This window comes from Callospermophilus lateralis, chromosome 18 (genome assembly GCF_048772815.1).
Source record: "Callospermophilus lateralis isolate mCalLat2 chromosome 18, mCalLat2.hap1, whole genome shotgun sequence".
Classification (NCBI taxonomy): domain Eukaryota; kingdom Metazoa; phylum Chordata; class Mammalia; order Rodentia; family Sciuridae; genus Callospermophilus; species Callospermophilus lateralis.
The window spans coordinates 34,730,321-34,746,808 of NC_135322.1; the positions used below are offsets into that span (position 1 = coordinate 34,730,321).

At 40.0% G+C, this 16,488-nt stretch overlaps 1 protein-coding gene across 2 annotated transcripts in view; it reads left to right on the forward strand.

Annotated features, from left to right (window-relative positions):
• Positions 1-15,934, forward strand: part of Tent4b (terminal nucleotidyltransferase 4B) — a 62,712-nt gene extending 46,778 nt beyond the window's left edge. The window contains exons 3-12 of one of the 2 annotated variants that reach the window (XM_076838771.2): positions 1,294-1,340; positions 3,059-3,179; positions 4,763-4,870; positions 6,703-6,831; positions 7,550-7,763; positions 9,155-9,281; positions 9,380-9,483; positions 9,588-9,775; positions 11,816-11,980; positions 13,274-15,934. In XM_076838771.2, the coding sequence (XP_076694886.1) occupies positions 1,294-1,340; positions 3,059-3,179; positions 4,763-4,870; positions 6,703-6,831; positions 7,550-7,763; positions 9,155-9,281; positions 9,380-9,483; positions 9,588-9,775; positions 11,816-11,980; positions 13,274-13,450 (1,380 nt within the window). In that variant the 3' untranslated portion in view covers positions 13,451-15,934. The remainder of the gene's footprint in view (positions 1-1,293; positions 1,341-3,058; positions 3,180-4,762; positions 4,871-6,702; positions 6,832-7,549; positions 7,764-9,154; positions 9,282-9,379; positions 9,484-9,587; positions 9,776-11,815; positions 11,981-13,273) is intronic. The other variant, XM_076838772.2, reaches the window with a different exon arrangement.
• Positions 15,935-16,488: the final 554 nt, after the last annotated feature.

Genomic DNA, 16,488 nt, shown 5'->3' on the forward strand with positions numbered 1-16,488 from the left:
GTGCAAGGCACTGGGTTTGATTCTCAGCACTACATATAAATAAATGAATAAAATAAAGGCCCATCAACACTAAAAAAAATTTTTTAAAAAAGTGATTTATGTTACTTTTTAAATCTAACATAAGAATCCCTTATGTTAATGTCCTTTAGCAAAACAAAAGAGTTTTAAAAACAACACTGTAGGTAAAGGGAAGCCACTAGTGTTTTATTGAGCAGCTATACTATATGCAGCATTATTACTTCTTCTTGTATGATCTGACTCTGAGCTGGGCTGATTCTGCTCCCCAGGGGCCTTTGGCAGTGTCTAGACATTTTTGGTTTTCACAACTTGGGAGGCACTACTGACATCTAGTGGGTAGAGACCAGGGAGGCAGCTCAGCGTACCACAGCTGAGGTTGAGAAACCCTGATCTGAATTGAGCCTCATCCTTCTGAGGTGGCAGATTTTATCGTTGACATTTTGTTGTTTGAGGGTGTTGTTTTGTTTTTTTTTTTAAACCCCACTTTAGTGGATCTAACCCAGGGCCTTACACATGCTAGGCAAGCACTCTACCACTGAGCTACACACCCAGCCCTTTTTAAAGTTTTATTTTGAGACAGGGTCTTGCTAAGTTGCCTAGCTTGACCTCAAACTTTTGGGCCTCCTGCTTTTGCCTCCTAAGTACCCAGGATCACAGGTGTGCACCACTGTGCCTAGCCCTTTTCATTCATTTACTTATTTAATTTTTTTTCCCCCCCTAGAGAGGAACATGAGGCTATGGCTGACTTCCCAGGTCTCTCTCACCTCAGAGGCAGAGCCTCTTTTCCCCTGTTTCCCCTGTATTGCAGTTATATGCATGTGTATACCTGCCTGAGTTCCACCATTCTCCATAAGTTGAGATAGAATGCGCCCAGGTTTTCTGCCACAGCGCTGATTTTTCTCTGTGGAGAGGTCTATAAGCCAGTGCTTGTCTTGTACTTGGAGTAGTCTGACTAATAGTGATCTATGAGAAAACTCCTGCTTAGAGAACAAAAATTAAGGATTTGTGATTGTGCTTGAATTATAAGGGAACATAGGGACCTGAATATTTCTTTCAAAATATTTGGTCTGTATGTCTCATATTTGAACCTGATATATTTAAATTGTATTCTGAATGTCTGCCTGTGAGGTACAGAGGCCCTACTTTTTGAAGTGTGGTTAGAAAAAAATGTTCTTGTAGTACTAAAAAGTACCAGTAGAGGGTAGCCAAGACCTGCACGACTCCACAACTTGGTGCCATAGCTGATACCTTAATGTACTTCTTTTTCTGTTCCAGGTCCAGATATTTGGAAGTTTTAAAACTGGCCTGTATTTACCTACTAGGTTAGTACGTTTGTGAAGCTTTCAAGGGATTTTACATTTTTATAGAGTATGTGCCTTTTGTCTATTGCATGTGTGAGAAAAGAACAAGACAGTGAGATATATGAAATAGAAATTCATTTACCTGGATTTACATTACCTTAAAGTAGAATGTTACTTCACATCATCTTATCCAGACTGAAATGATGCAGAGAAATGTAAAAGGGAACATGTAGCAGTAGAATCAATCACTAGTTTTAGAGATTGACTACCCTGCAGAGAATCGCCCAGCCCAGGACCTCTCCACTGTAGTGTCATGATTATAGCGTGGAACTGGATATACTATGTGAGGTCTCTCTTTTTTCAGTGAAGAAATCATGCAGCTAGATGTGGTTTCGGCATCCTGACCCAGACAACGAGGCTACAAAACTCTGAGGAAGTCCTGGCCCCTTTAGGACCCTGGTTCCATCTCAGTCTTTTCTAAGGAGGGCTCTCTTGACTCGTAGCCTGGGAGGACCCCTTTTTGAGAATGGTGATATTTCTCTGAAGCAGTGCGTCCTTGCTCTCTTAAGAATTAAAAGACATGGTCTTTACAAAGGAAAACATTCTATAGTGTTGTGTGTCTGGGGATTGAACCCATGAGCACCCTACCACCGAGTCACGTCTCCAACTCTTTCTATTTTATTTTGAGACAGGGTCTTGCTAAATTGCCCAGGCTGGCTTCAGACTTGCAGTTCTCCTGCTTCAGCCCCTCAGGTAGCTGGGGTTATAGGAGTAGGCCACTGCACCTGGCTATTCCATTGTGTCTTTCGATTGAGCTTGATTTGGTTCACTTTCTCCCAACTCTTAAAATGTGCTAACGTGGGAATATCCTAGCTGTTTTCATTCTTTCCAATGCTGTCCTTGCCCTACACAAGCTGTATGTAAAACATTCAAATTCAAGGTCTTACTAATTTTTCCTTATTTAAGCTCTAAGCTTCAGCAAAAGCCAAAAAGTCATTCTAAAAAAATTGTTAAATTTTAGGAATAGGTAGTACATTTCATAATTCAGATTTAGAAAAGGCACACTCCTGCTTCTGCCCAGGTTCTCTTTGGAACATCCCTGATACCAGTTTCTTAAATGCCCTTCCAGAGATATTTGTGTGTTTACACAAACAGTACAAGCCAGACACTGCTCTTCAACTTGTATGTTGTTCTTATTTATTTTGGGGTACTGGGGATTGAACTCAGGGCACTCAACCTCTGAGCCTCATCCCAGCCCTATTTTGTATTTCATTTAGAGACAGTCTCACTGAGTTGCTTAGGCCTCACTTTTGCTGAGGCTGCCTTTGAACTTGTGACCCTCCTTTCTCAGCGTCTCAAGCTGCTGGGATTATAGGCGCGCGCCACCATGCCTGGCTGCATTTAATATGTTTTAAGTCACAGTCAATCTCATCTAGATAGCTAAGTCTTTAGGGCCAGAAACCTTTATAAAAAAGAAACATTAACCAGCATTTTTGAAGTTTTACTTCTTTCAAAATCACCATTTCCTGAGGCCTGTGTTCTGTGCAGTGACTGAGAAAAGGAGGTTGTTAAAAGTCATCAACCTTCTCTGAAACCCATCATCGCCACACTTGGTCTTCATTGGGCAGAAAGGGACAAGGTTTCCGCTGTACCACCTTGAAGTCCAGGAGTGTGATCTGATGTACACAGGTGCTGTTTCTTGCTTCCTCAACCCTTTCGCATGTGTTCTCTATGTTTAGTGACATCGATCTTGTGGTGTTTGGGAAGTGGGAAAACCTACCCCTCTGGACCCTGGAGGAAGCCCTTCGGAAACACAAAGTTGCAGATGAGGATTCGGTGAAAGTTCTAGACAAAGCGACTGTAAGTTCTTCACACCTCTGTTTGTTGACATGAAGCTTCAGTGTTTATGAACACAGTCGGACTGTGAGTCAGTGGTTTTTTGATTTTTTTGAATGTCTCGCTGCTTGTACATGAACAGTGTTCTGTTTGTGAAACAAGTTACCTTACTCTACCTACGCATTTAAGAAATAACCCAACGTTTTCATACATAATACTATAGAGTTTTTTTAAAGTATAATAAAAATGTGGAATCTGTTAAGCAGTTTATAGTCACACAGATGTTGCCATTCTATTGTGTCGTTGAAAAATGTATATGCTTGATGTTTTCTAAGTCAGATTATATTTTAACCTTAGCTGGAGTGACCATTAAAGAACTTCCATGGAAACTCAAATGTAGAAACAAATATATCTGTTAGAATTTTTGTTTTTTAAGTTTTTTTGGTTTTTGCCTGCTAGGTTTTCTTTGATCATAGTTTTCACGAAAAAGTTAATTTGGAGACCCAATTCTGTACACAAGTTTGCTGGCCCAAGTTTTCTCTTCTGCAGTGCTGGGGAGTAAATCCAAGGATGCTCTATCTCTGAGCTACACCCCCAGACTGACTTGAATTTGTAGTCCTCCTGCCTCAGCCTCTGAGTTTGCTGGGTCTGGCCCAAGTTTTCTCATGCATGGTGAAAACGGTATTATTTTGAGAGCTCATAATACCTCACATAAATCATCTGATCAGTTTTTATTTGAGAGTAATCCTTACATTTTATATTCTTTTCCGTTAGGTGGCTTTATGGGCTATTTGTGTATGACTGATGAACCTCGTGGTTTTCTGATGAGAAATAGTTTGGTGATATGAAATGTTTGGATAATTTTTAATCTTATAGTTAGTTGGAAATTGTTCTCCAAAGTATATATAATATTGAGATTTTATATGATTTCAAAATTCTCAGTGCAACTATATGCCAGTTAATATAACTATACAAATTGATGTGGTAGTAGGCATAATGGCACATACCTGTAATTCCAGCTGCTCAGGAGACTGAGGCGGGAACATCAAAAGTTTGAGGCCAGGCTGGGTAGCTTAGTAAGACCCTGTCTCATAATAAAATGTAAAAAAAAAAAAGGCTACAGATGTAGCTCTGCGGTAGAACACGTGCCTAGCCCATGCAAAGCTCTGGGTTCAATTGCCAGTAGCTGAGGCAAGAAGGTTGTAAGTTCAAGGCAAGCCTGACTATCTTATCCTGTCTCAAAATACAATTTAGAAAGAGGGGTTGGGCTCAGTAGAAGAGTGACCCTGGCTTTAACAGCCCCCCCCCACCAAGTACCACACACACAAAATAGGTGTATCTCAAAAACAGTCACTGTTGTACACCTTAAATATATGCAATAAATAATAAATTAATAACTAAAGTTGGATACCAAAACACATTCTTAATAAATATATTGTATAAGTTAATTGCTGAATATATACTGTAAAGTATCTGTAATTGTGGTACATAGTGTTCAGAACACTCAGTATTTTGTGTCTTCTTGAGAAGGATAGACACCAACCATTCCCTGGTTTTGTCTTTTAATTTGGGTCTAGAATTTCAGCCTTTGCTTGTTCTCTTTTCAGGTGCCTATTATTAAATTAACAGATTCTTTTACTGAAGTGAAAGTTGATATCAGCTTTAATGTCCAGAATGGCGTGAGAGCAGCAGACCTCATCAAAGATTTTACCAAGGTCAGAGGCTCTGTCGTGTCTGTATGATGAAACTGTCAGGAACTGTAAATGTAATTTTGTCTGTTGTGGTTGTGGTTGTATTCTGCTGTTCTTTGCCAAACCCCCAGCCCCCGCCCCGCCATTGCCGGGAGTGGCCGGCCGAGCATGCTAGGTGAGTGCTACTCTTAGCCCAGCCAAGCTGTTTTTGTATGTGTGTTGCTGACAAATGTTTTTCCCTTTTGTGTGTACCTGTTTTGCTTTCCTTGTATCTGCTTGTGATGATCTGTAATTATAATGTGACCTCAAGTAAGAATTAAGGGTTTAGAATGCTTTTGAAGAAATACTGTGCTCTGGATCCTTACGCATAGGGACGTGAGGGCTGAGATCATGCTGCATGATTGACGGCTGTCAGTTTTTAATCACAGATTTTAGATTAAGAACCTCCCTAGGAAGTCTTTTCTCTGTTTTAATTTCTAAGTCACCTCTAAGGTGGTGCCTACAGTTTTCCTTACTTTATCTTGAAGTAATTATAACTTGTTCGTGTTTTGTTATTTTCTTTCAAAATAGGGAAGAATTTGCAACATTGTCCTCAGAACATTTTATATACTTAGCCATCAGCTGGAGACTTTATAAACCTGGATCTACCCTGATGTCAACCATAATGTTTACAAATGCTTATTTCTCTCTCTCTCTCTCTCTCTCTCTCTCTCTCTCTCTCTCTCTCTCTCCTTTTTTCCTTCTTATTTTATGGTACTGAGACTTTAACTAAATTGCCGAGTCTGGCTTCGAACTTGTGATTTTCCTGCCGTAGCCTCCCAAGTCATTGGGATTTTGGTTTATTTCTCCATGTTTTTGTTGTTCTTTTTCATACTTGCTATTTTGATGATTTGGAAAAGTATAAACTTTTAACTTTCTTAAGGAACCTGTTGTGTTCACTGTAGAAAGTTCATAACAAAGATAAAAGTAAAGCTGGGTGAGACATCTCACCTATAATCCCAGCAATTTGGGAGGCTAAGACAGGAGATTCGATAAGTTCAAGACCAGCCTCCACAAATTAGTGAGACCTTGTCTCAAAATAAAAAGGACCAAAAAAAAAGGGCAAAAATAAAACAAAGGACTGGGGATGTAGCTCTGTAATTTAGCACCCTGAGTTTATTTCCCAGTACCAAAAACAAGAACCCAAAGTAAAAAAACAAAGAATAAAGAAGGGGATAGAAATTTCCCTAATAGGAACGGCATCTTCCCTATATGTTTGGCCTGCTTTATTGCCCTCGGTGTCCCAGGCGAGGGCCTGGCTTGTAGAGAGCATTGTATAGTGCGTGAGCCAAAGACGGACTCGCTGCTCCACGTCTTTGCCAGCTCTCGCGTGCCCGTTCCCTGTGGTGTGGAAAGGAGAGCTCACTGGGAACCAGCAGGCAAGACTGTTCATGCTCTAGGGTTGTAACAGAATGATTTTAAGAACCTTTTAACCGCCATAGATGGTTGAAAAGTAGTTCTTTCAAATTCCACTGATTTGGTGCTTTAAGATGTTGAGAGACTTTGTTCTTGTACTATTTCTGTTATGTGTTCACTAATGAATATTATGCTCATGGTCATAGTGAGCATCATCAAATGTATACTGTTAGTGTTTCCATCCTTAGTGGGTACATGGGTGCCATTATTTATGTTACTGTGTTTTAGTTTTTAATGGCTTACTTTTTAAAAAAATTGCTTAGCTTTAAAACAGAAACTTAAGTATATTGTATATCTCTACCAAATTTTATAATGTAAGGACCAGTTTATGCCCCTGCTAGTTGCCAAGAGCTATTACTGATACAGAATTCATTGAAAATATTATTTTATTTATTTTTCAGAAATATCCTGTATTGCCATACTTGGTTTTAGTATTGAAACAATTCTTATTACAGAGGGACCTTAATGAAGTATTTACAGGTGGAATTGGTTCTTATAGTCTCTTTTTAATGGCAGTCAGTTTCCTTCAGGTAAGTCACATGGGTGTGCTGTGCGAGTGTACAAATAAAAATAAATAAGTCAGCTGAGAAGACATTTCAGGAAAAAATTTAAATCAAGCTTTATTAGAATGCTTTCCTTGATTACTTATGACTTTTCCCTTAAACTGGACCTTTTATAATTTAGCAGATAAATATTTAAAAATTCCCAGGGAGAGTATTTGTTGTTTTCAATCCCATATGTTGTAATAGCTCTGAGACTTTTCGCTGCGGTGTTTGCCGTGCAGAGGTGTAGTCTGGTTTCCGTAACTGCAAACGATAGGACACATGCCAAAAACAAGGATGTCTTCCAAGCACCTGATCTAGTTTAGCTGGGGTGGAGACCTGCTCTGTGGGTGGATGAGTTAGAGCTGAGTCGGGTGCGTCTGTGTGGTGCTGCTGCCAGCCGCAGGCTCTGCTGTGAGTCAGGGTGACCTCCCCAATGTGGGGAGGGGCACGCAGCCTTGTCAGCCTCCTGGGGCAGAATTCAGCCTGGCAAATTGTACCCCACCAGTTTTGCGCCCATGGGATTGTTTTATAGTGTTGTCTGTGACAGCAGTTCAGCCATTTATTACTGTATTTGTTGACTTTTATGTTAAACCCAAATTATAATAATACTGCTTACAGAAATTAGGATGTCGACCCCTCCCTGATAATTGAGAGAAAATTCAAAATAATTTGTTCCTTTTTTTTTTTTCTTTTCTCTTTTTAGTTACATCCCAGGGAAGATGCTTGCATCCCCAATACAAACTATGGTGTTCTCTTAATAGAATTTTTTGAATTATATGGACGACACTTCAATTATTTAAAGACTGGCATCCGGATAAAGGATGGTGGTTCATATGTGGCCAAAGATGAAGTACAGAAAAATATGCTGGATGGCTACCGGCCATCAATGCTTTATATTGAAGACCCTTTACAACCAGGTATTGAAATTAGGTGAATTTGTGGGTGTTCAGAGCGAGGGCGTTGTCAGGCATTTGTGTGCCTTTAGCCTTTCTGTGGATGCCAAATGCAGGATGACGTCTCTTGTCATTTTTTTCCCCAAAATATTTCATCAGCAAACATACTGAAATAAACAGAACCCCCCCTAGTGCAACACCTTGCAGACTTCAGATGACTGGGGATGGAATCCTTTTGACCCTTAAAACCCAGGACCTGTAGGGGTTCCCTGTCGGGTAGTCCCAGTTTGGCAGCCATGTTTCCTTTTCTTGGTTCTTCCTGCTGGTGACTGCAGCAGCTGTCGGCCAGGACAGTAAGGACGATTGTGGCGTCCTCAGAGGCACGAGCTTGGTGGTAGTACACCACCAGACTCATGGTTCAGGGAGACTGTCTTTTGGACTACTGCTTTTTCTCTTCAGTTTTGCATAATCCCCTATGCTTTTTCCAGTTTTGCTTTGGCTTAAAAGTGAACAAAAAATAATTGGTTATATTTGAGTGCTTTTATCTTATTTTTCCTAGGCAATATCTTTTCCTGATGCAATTGTAAAATATTTAGATTCTGCATTATTGGGTTTTAGTGGAAGTGCTTTTAGTCATTTGCTTGAATTTGCAACTTTGAGTATATGAGTCAGGAAAAGGAATGAAGAGCTACTATCATTCCTTAAGAGCCCTTTTATGGCTTATTGAGAGGTGTTCTATAAACATTAATAGTTCTATGTGTTTATTTATTGAGGAAATACGGAATGGGAGCCTTCTCCGCACAAAGTAAGCTGGGCATGGTGGTGCATGCCTATAATCCCAGCGACTCTGGAGGCTGAGGCAGGAGGATAGCAAATTCAAAGCCAGCCTCAGCAATTTATTGAGGCCCTAGGACCTTAGTGAGACCCTGTTTCAAAATGAAAAATAAAAAGGGCTGGAGATGTGACTCAGTGGTTAAACACCCCTGGTTTCCTTCCCTTGTACCAAAAAAAAAAAAAAAATTTTCCCCCAGTAAGACAGATCTTCCTTTTTAGGACCTCACAATTTAGCATGAGAAATATGTACATAGCTAGTAAAACCCCCAAACCCACAAGTATTTCTGTTTCAGCTTGGTTTCACTCCTAGGGGAGAATAGGCAGCTCTTTCTTTTGCTTGAATTACTCTTTGCAGGTATGAGAGGAGAGTCCTTCTTGGACACTTTATACATCATGATAAAGGACAGACTCCATGTTCAGAGATTGGGGAACTATGGGAGCAGCTGACAGCTCAGTTTCTGGGTGGAGTTGTGTGGCTGGATAACTCTTGCCCTTGCCCTCCCAAAAGTAGGCTTGTCGACATTTGATTCACATTAAGCAGTAGTCAAGCTTACTACTTTTCATATACATTTCTTTTAAAGGTAATGATGTTGGAAGGAGTTCGTATGGGGCCATGCAAGTGAAACAGGCCTTTGATTATGCCTACGTTGTTTTGAGTCATGCTGTATCACCAATAGCAAAGTACTATCCTAACAACGAAACAGAGAGGTAAAAGTTAACTCAGATCAGCCCATTGTGTCAAAATTGGTTGTGACTTCTTATTTTCAAATTAATGTACCCCGCTTCTTTTTTTCAAACACATGCAGCATATTAGGTAGAATAATTAGAGTAACGGATGAAGTCGCCACATACAGAGATTGGATATCAAAACAGTGGGGCTTGCAGAACAGGCCTGAGCCTTCGTGTAATGGTAAGAATGTTTTCATTGATTGATTGACTGAGTCTTAGAGGTTTTTCTGTGTTGTGTGTTTTTAATGGGAAGAAACGTTTTCCAATCTTTTGCCACTCTTTCAGGAAATGGTGTTACCTTGATAGTAGATACTCAGCAGTTAGATAAATGTAATAATAATCTGTCTGAAGAAAATGAAGCCCTTGGAAAATGTAGAAGTAAAACTTCGGAATCTCTTAGTAAACACTCTTCAAACTCTTCATCAGGTCCAGTGTCCTCCTCTTCTGCCACGCAGTCCAGCTCTAGTGACGTTGTAAGTATGAAAGATTTGGCCCCTGGAAACTTCAGTGCTTACATGTTCTCTGACATCGGGTTCCCTCTGACCAGAGGGCTAAGGCTGCTTCCTTTTCTGTTACTGGGAAATTTTAGCAACTTTCACACTTAACCTTTTTCTCAACCTTTTTTATACGCAGAACAAAAGAGAATTTTAGTGAAGTCTCTGTATCCACCACTAGATTCTACCATTAACATTTGGGGGGCAGGCATTGTGGATTATTGAACTCAGGGGCCCTAGACCACTGAGCCACATCCCAGCCCTATATTTTATATTATTTAGAGACAGGATCTCATTGAGTTTATTAGCACCTCACTTTTGCTGAGGCTGGCTTTGAACTCACAATCCTCCTGCCTCAGCCTCCCAAGCCACTGGGATTACAGGTGTGCGCCACCACACCCGGCAGATTTTACCATTATCATCTTACTTGCTATCATAGACCTACATCCATCCATCCTGCAATCCACTAATTGGTCTTATTCTTTGATCTATCTGAAAGCAGATTACAGGCCTCTGTATACTTCTTTCAAACTTCTATAATGTATATTTATTAACTAGACTTAAATATTTGTTGTAGTTTTTTCTTTTGCTATAAAATTGACATAAAGGGAACCCAATTGCACTGAATTTTTATCAAATGCATTCACATTTGTAACCCTAAATACTAACAAGGTATAAAACGTTGCCACCACCCCAGAGAGACACTTGCTAATCAGCCCGCAATCCTACCCTCAGAGGGAACCACTACTGTGGTTTTTCTAATACCATAGATTAGTTTTGCTTGTTCCATAATTTCCTATAAATGAAATCATGCAGCATACACTCTTTTTTTGTAAGGCTTCTTTCATGTAGAATAATGTTTTTGAGTTTCCTGATTGGATTTTTAAAGAAGGAGATACGATTTACACTTCATAAATTTTACCACTTAAAATTAAATGTATAAATTCAACGTTTTTAAATATATTCACAATGTTATACAGCTATCACCAGTCTCTAGTTGAAGAATATTTTCTTCACCCCAGAAAGAACCTCTGTACTGTTGGTAGTTCCTCCTAATTCCTCTTTCCCAGCCTTTAATATTTTATCTCTGTCCTGATTGACTTTTAAGTGTCAATTACATCAAAGTTAATTTTCTTTATCAAGGTGAATTTAAATTTACTTCACATTTAAAATGGACTTAGCTATTATTTGAATTTTGATATTATTAGGAGTGTGAAAAAGAAGAAATGTAAAAACGTAGGGGACGTTAATTTTATGTTGTGACCGATGACCACATGTCTTCATGGAGAACTACCTGTTTGTGTGCAGAATCTCTGTGCCTTGCTGGATCCCGGAGCAGTGCTCTGGAGGGCAGGATGCTGAGCTAGACACCTCAGACACGGGCATGAGGGGATTGAGGACAGGAGCAGAGACAACCTTGAGATGGAGCGTTAGGGACTGAGACACTGTGACTGAAATGCTGGGCAGTGCTCCAGGGTGAAGGGCAAGACAGTCATGACCCAGTCAGTCCAGGATCAGACAGGGCTGGGCCTGCTCCTGTGGTCGGGCTGCACCCCCAGCACATTGGGTGGGAGGAATCTGTCTTCACGGACTCTCAGTTCACCATCTTGTATTTAGTAGAAGATATTGAACCAGAACTGGGACCTAGGTCCCTTGCTCCTTACCATGCTCTTTCCAGGGTACCATGACACATTTTCTGTAGGTAAAAACCCAGACAGATCCACTGCGACCTCTGTGAGCTCCTTCACAGACTGTTAACAAATCTGATGTGAGCAGTGAACTTGACGATGAAGGAAGCCCTGTGGTAAACTGAGTCCCTTTAAAATATTGGGAGGAAAACTTAATCACTTCATTTTACAAAACTTTTTACAAAACTTACAAGTTCCTCATTGTACCTCCTTAACTCCCAAATGTTTCAGTTTATTCTGATGAGTACTCAGCTGAAATTGTTCTCATTTCTGAATATTGAATACGTACATTACTATTTCATCACATTATAACCTGTGTGGCTTGTGTTAGGATTCTGATGCGACACCATGCAAAACCCCGAAACAGCTGCTTTGCCGGCCGTCTACTGGGAACCGAGTAGGGTCACAAGATGTGACCTTGGAGTCCTCTCAGGCAGTTGGGAAAATGCAGAGCACCCAAACCACTAACACATCCAACAGTACCAACAAATCCCAGGTGTGTGGAATTTGTGTTTTCAATTGTTCGTGTCCAATACAGAGTAGTTAGAATTTCTTTTGTGTGAATAATGGTTATCCTGGGTTTGAAACTCTGGGTTAAAGAGCCAACCTGTTTTGTTCTAAGAGGTTCCAAAGCATGGTGGTATTTCTAGTAATGGGACATCCTGAGGCCATTTATGAGACATTGTAGGTATCCATCTTGGTGGGAACTTAGTAACTGGTCCCTAAGACATTTCTAGCCAACCCACCTTATTATAGTTTCAGCATGAAAAAATGCATCAGGGCTGGGGGAGGTAGCTCAGTGGTAAAGTATATGCTTAAGCATTCTTGAAGCCCTGGGTTCCACTCCCTACTCCATCCCCCACCCCCCCCAAAACACACACACACACACACACACACACACACACAGGATCAAGTTACAGAAAGGTTTTAGTTGTACTTGAAATTAAACTACACCCAAACAGTTTTGGCTCCATGGCAGCGGTGTGCATACCTGGGGGTGATGTAGCCTTTGGTAATGTTTGGTACCTTGCTGCCTGCATTGACCCACATCAAGCAGCTGTGAGGCATGAGGGTCAGTTGAATGATATTAGCTCTGACTGAAGTAGGCCACTGAGATGCTGTAAGTTTTTGGTTGCCTACAATTACTATTAACCATAAGTAATGAGTCTGAGTGAGGGAGAATGCAAGCCATTGGTATTGGGCTCTGGTCCAAGGCCCTCTTACCCTCTCTCAGTACTGCTGGAACCCAGGGGATAGGCCTCTTGGTGGCAGAGATCACTGGCTTGTCAGTCACCTCCTGTCTGATTAGACCTGCGAAATCCACTTAACGCCACAGCCTGAACCACCCGCACCAAACCCAAGCTCATTGAGTCACAGCGATAAGGTGACAGGGCTGATAGAGAAAGTCACAGGTAAGGAGAGCAGGAAGGGAGCGGCTGCCATGCTGATGTCCCCAGTCGGCCTGTGTAGTTGTGCCTGTCCAGGGCCACCTTCCAGTACTACCGCCTAGAGTGTGGCATGTGACCTGGCAGGTTCCTTGAAAAAACACTGTTGGGAAGACGAGATAGTGGCCTAGCATTTCAATATTTCCATTTTAAAAATAATGTAAGAGTTTTAGACTCAAAGGAGTTAGCCCCTGTGGTCAGCCCTCTTTTTCTGCCTGCTAGCTAAGTCAGTGGTCAGCATGGTCACTCTAGCCAACCAGTTTCTAGTGCGGAGGGCACCCTCAGGATGCAGGTTTGCTGACCCACAACACTGATGTCTCTTTGACCGCTTTCTTTTTCTGCAGCATGGATCAGCAAGGCTCTTCCGTTCTTCCAGCAAAGGCTTCCAAGGTACAACTCAAACAAGCCATGGTTCCTTGATGACAAACAAACAGCATCAAGGCAAATCCAATAATCAGTATTACCATGGCAAAAAGAGGAAACACAAGAGGGACGCACCCCTCTCAGACCTTTGTAGATAGTCGGCGCTGTGCGATGGACTGTCTTCTGTGTGCAATGATCTCATGCTCAGGACAGTTGCATAGGGACTCCTGGGAGACGCAGGAGCCTCACACTGTTCAGACATTGATTTAGCAACTGCGTTTTTCCCAGCTCGCCACGGAATGGATCATGAAGACTGACAACTGCAAAAACAAAAGCAAGCAAAAAAGGGGAAAAAAAAAAAAAAGGCTGCTTATTTGATAAGTCATATGCTACAACAGGGTCATTTTAAGATTTAAAGCTTGAATGTAAAATAAATATATTTCTCATTGGCTTTATGCAGAGTTATAGGGAATAGTATTCAGTGTGGGTAGGGTGATAGAAACAGAAAACAATGTCAGAGGATGGGTGGGAAGGCAAACAAAGTATCTTATAGGAAGTCCAGATTCCAAAGGGGAAAGTGATCTGTGCATGTTTTTTTTTTTTTTAATATTTTTGCATATATTTACCATTTTATTGTGTGTGTATATATAGAAGACCATATAGGAAATTGATATTTGTAATAGTGGATTTGTTAATACTTTTTACATAACATTACTGTTTGAATTGTAAACAGATTTCTTCTCAGGATTAGTTTGAAGAATAATCTGAATTGTCATCTTGACATCCATATATAGGGACGTGATTAGTTCTATTACTCAGTTTGTTTTCCTCAGCATTGAAAATGACTTAATAGAACCCTTGTGACCTGCTGCGAAATTTTTTCCTCTCTAAAGAAAAGGTTTATGGTGGCAAATGATGTTTATTTTATTTTGTAAAAAAAAAAAAAAGAAAAAGAAAAGAAAAAAAGAAAAAAAATGTACTATGTACTTTTGTGTAAAAACACTGAAAAATCTCTAGTCATCTCTGAGAATTGCAACTGTTTTCTATAGTGCTGTCATTTTGGGCAATTGGCAATTACATGACTTTGTGTTTGTTTCCTTTGCAGTCTTTCTATCTCTCTCTTTCCTCCCCTGCCCTCCCCACTTCTTCCTAGTAGGAAACAGGGCCGCCCGTCTGCCTCGCTCCTGTCGCAGCGAACCTCGAGCTCCACAGACTTTGCATGCTGGCCCTCTGACCCTGTGTGCTCCGTGTGCTTGCGTTCCTCATCTCTTATTCTTTTAAACTCATGCTTAACTACTGTGGGAGAGAATAACTGTAAACAGCTTTAATTAAATCATACTTATAAAAAACTATTTTCTTATACTCCACTTTATGCTTTTGGTATTGTCGATCTTTAAAAATTAAATGGTCTTTGATAATGGATCTATTTTGTATTGCCTTATTAAGACCAAATACTTCTTGTCATCCCATTCTTTATCCTCTCCTTTCATGGAATTGTTATCTTTAATTAAAACTTTTTTAAACATTGGCTTGTTTTAAATCATACTGTAAATTTTGGTTGTGGTCAGCTTTTGAGTGCAAATGAGATGTATAATTCTGTTATTCATCACCTGTTGGGTTTGAAACTCAGTTGGGGATATTTAATATAATAGAATGTAAGTGACATTTCTGAAAATGTTTTCTTCCAAGGCGAAAGCTCTTCTGTTAGCATCAGTGTGTGTGGCTCTGTTAAATACGGCCATTTCAGAGAAGAGATTCTTTTATATATATATATATACATATAAAGTACTATTGGCTTTTAGGAATTTCTTTTATATACATTTATGAAATATTGAAGACCAATCAGACCATTAATGGACACTTAGTGCAACTTTTTATAAGAAAATAATGCTAAAGTAAGACCAAAACTGATGTCATCACTGAAATTAACAATTTTCAATATGTTCGTATTTTAATTCACAAAGGAAAAATATGTTCCAAAACTGGAAACTCATAGTACTTGTGTAAACTGTGGAAGATTTTAAATGTGATGTTATTTTGACAATGTTTTAAATTTTAGAGTCACATTTTATTCTGATCTGAATTTTTATCAAGATGTCGAGCTTTTGTTTTTTGAAACTAGTTTGTCATAACATATTGTGCATAATCACAGTATTTATTTTGTAGGACTGTTGTGAATGTGTAGACTTATGTTTACCGCTAAGGGAACAATTATTTATAAAATAATATTAAATCCAGTATTAGCTGCCTATTTCAGACACTTAATACTTACAGAGATCCTTGTTACATTTACCACACTGAAGTCTTTTTTTTTTTTTTTTTAAAGAATCACCCTCATTGTTGAAAGTAAATGTACTTGTAGGGTGCGACTATTAGTGTTCCAATAAGCATGTGATTATATCAAGGTGGTGGTAGCGGGAAGATAATCTTGATTCCATTGGGAATCTTAGGTTTTCGTAAATTTATTGGGAAATAGTTTTTCCTGTACTGCTGAAGTTTCTTTTTGGTAAACAGTATCTTTCTAAAAGAAAAAAGCATGAAGGAGAAATTGAGGTGTGTATACATTTCCTCAAATGACCAGCATTGTATTCGTGAATACTGTGTATCTTGAATGAGCAGTGTGGAAACTGTTCATTTTTCAATCTGAAGTAAAATACTTTCAAGAACTTTTAGTTTGCCTGCTCATTTGTTTTGTACATTTCATCTCTGTATTTGACTCCTGTCTTATTTCTTTTGAGTTTTAACCCTTTTCGACAAAGATCTTGTGATATTATCAGAAATGTGTCATGTAACTATTACAGTCCATCCATATCCATGCATCATAACCCTCCTTTGCCTGGTAGTTGTAGAAGCGGACTTCACAAATTCTACCTCAAGGTGGTGACGTTTCTCTGGAGGTCACGAATGTGTACCCAGTCCTAAGAGATGTGTAAAGACTGGTTTGTAGAGGCGCTGATGGGGGTGTCAGTTCAAAACCTGAGTTTCTGATGCGAAAGGTAATGCACTTCCCCTCCAGCTCTCGGTGTCTGTGGCGGTGCCTGGTCTTTGCTCTGGTTGGCAGTGTTGCCCTTGGTGCCGAGTCTGGCTTCCACCTGTAGATTCTGCGGTCTTTACACGTGGGGCCTCCGGTCTTCAGGTGATCCTGCTCCGTTTTTGTCCTATTTCGAGTATGTTTACCTTTACTTGTATTTTGAGC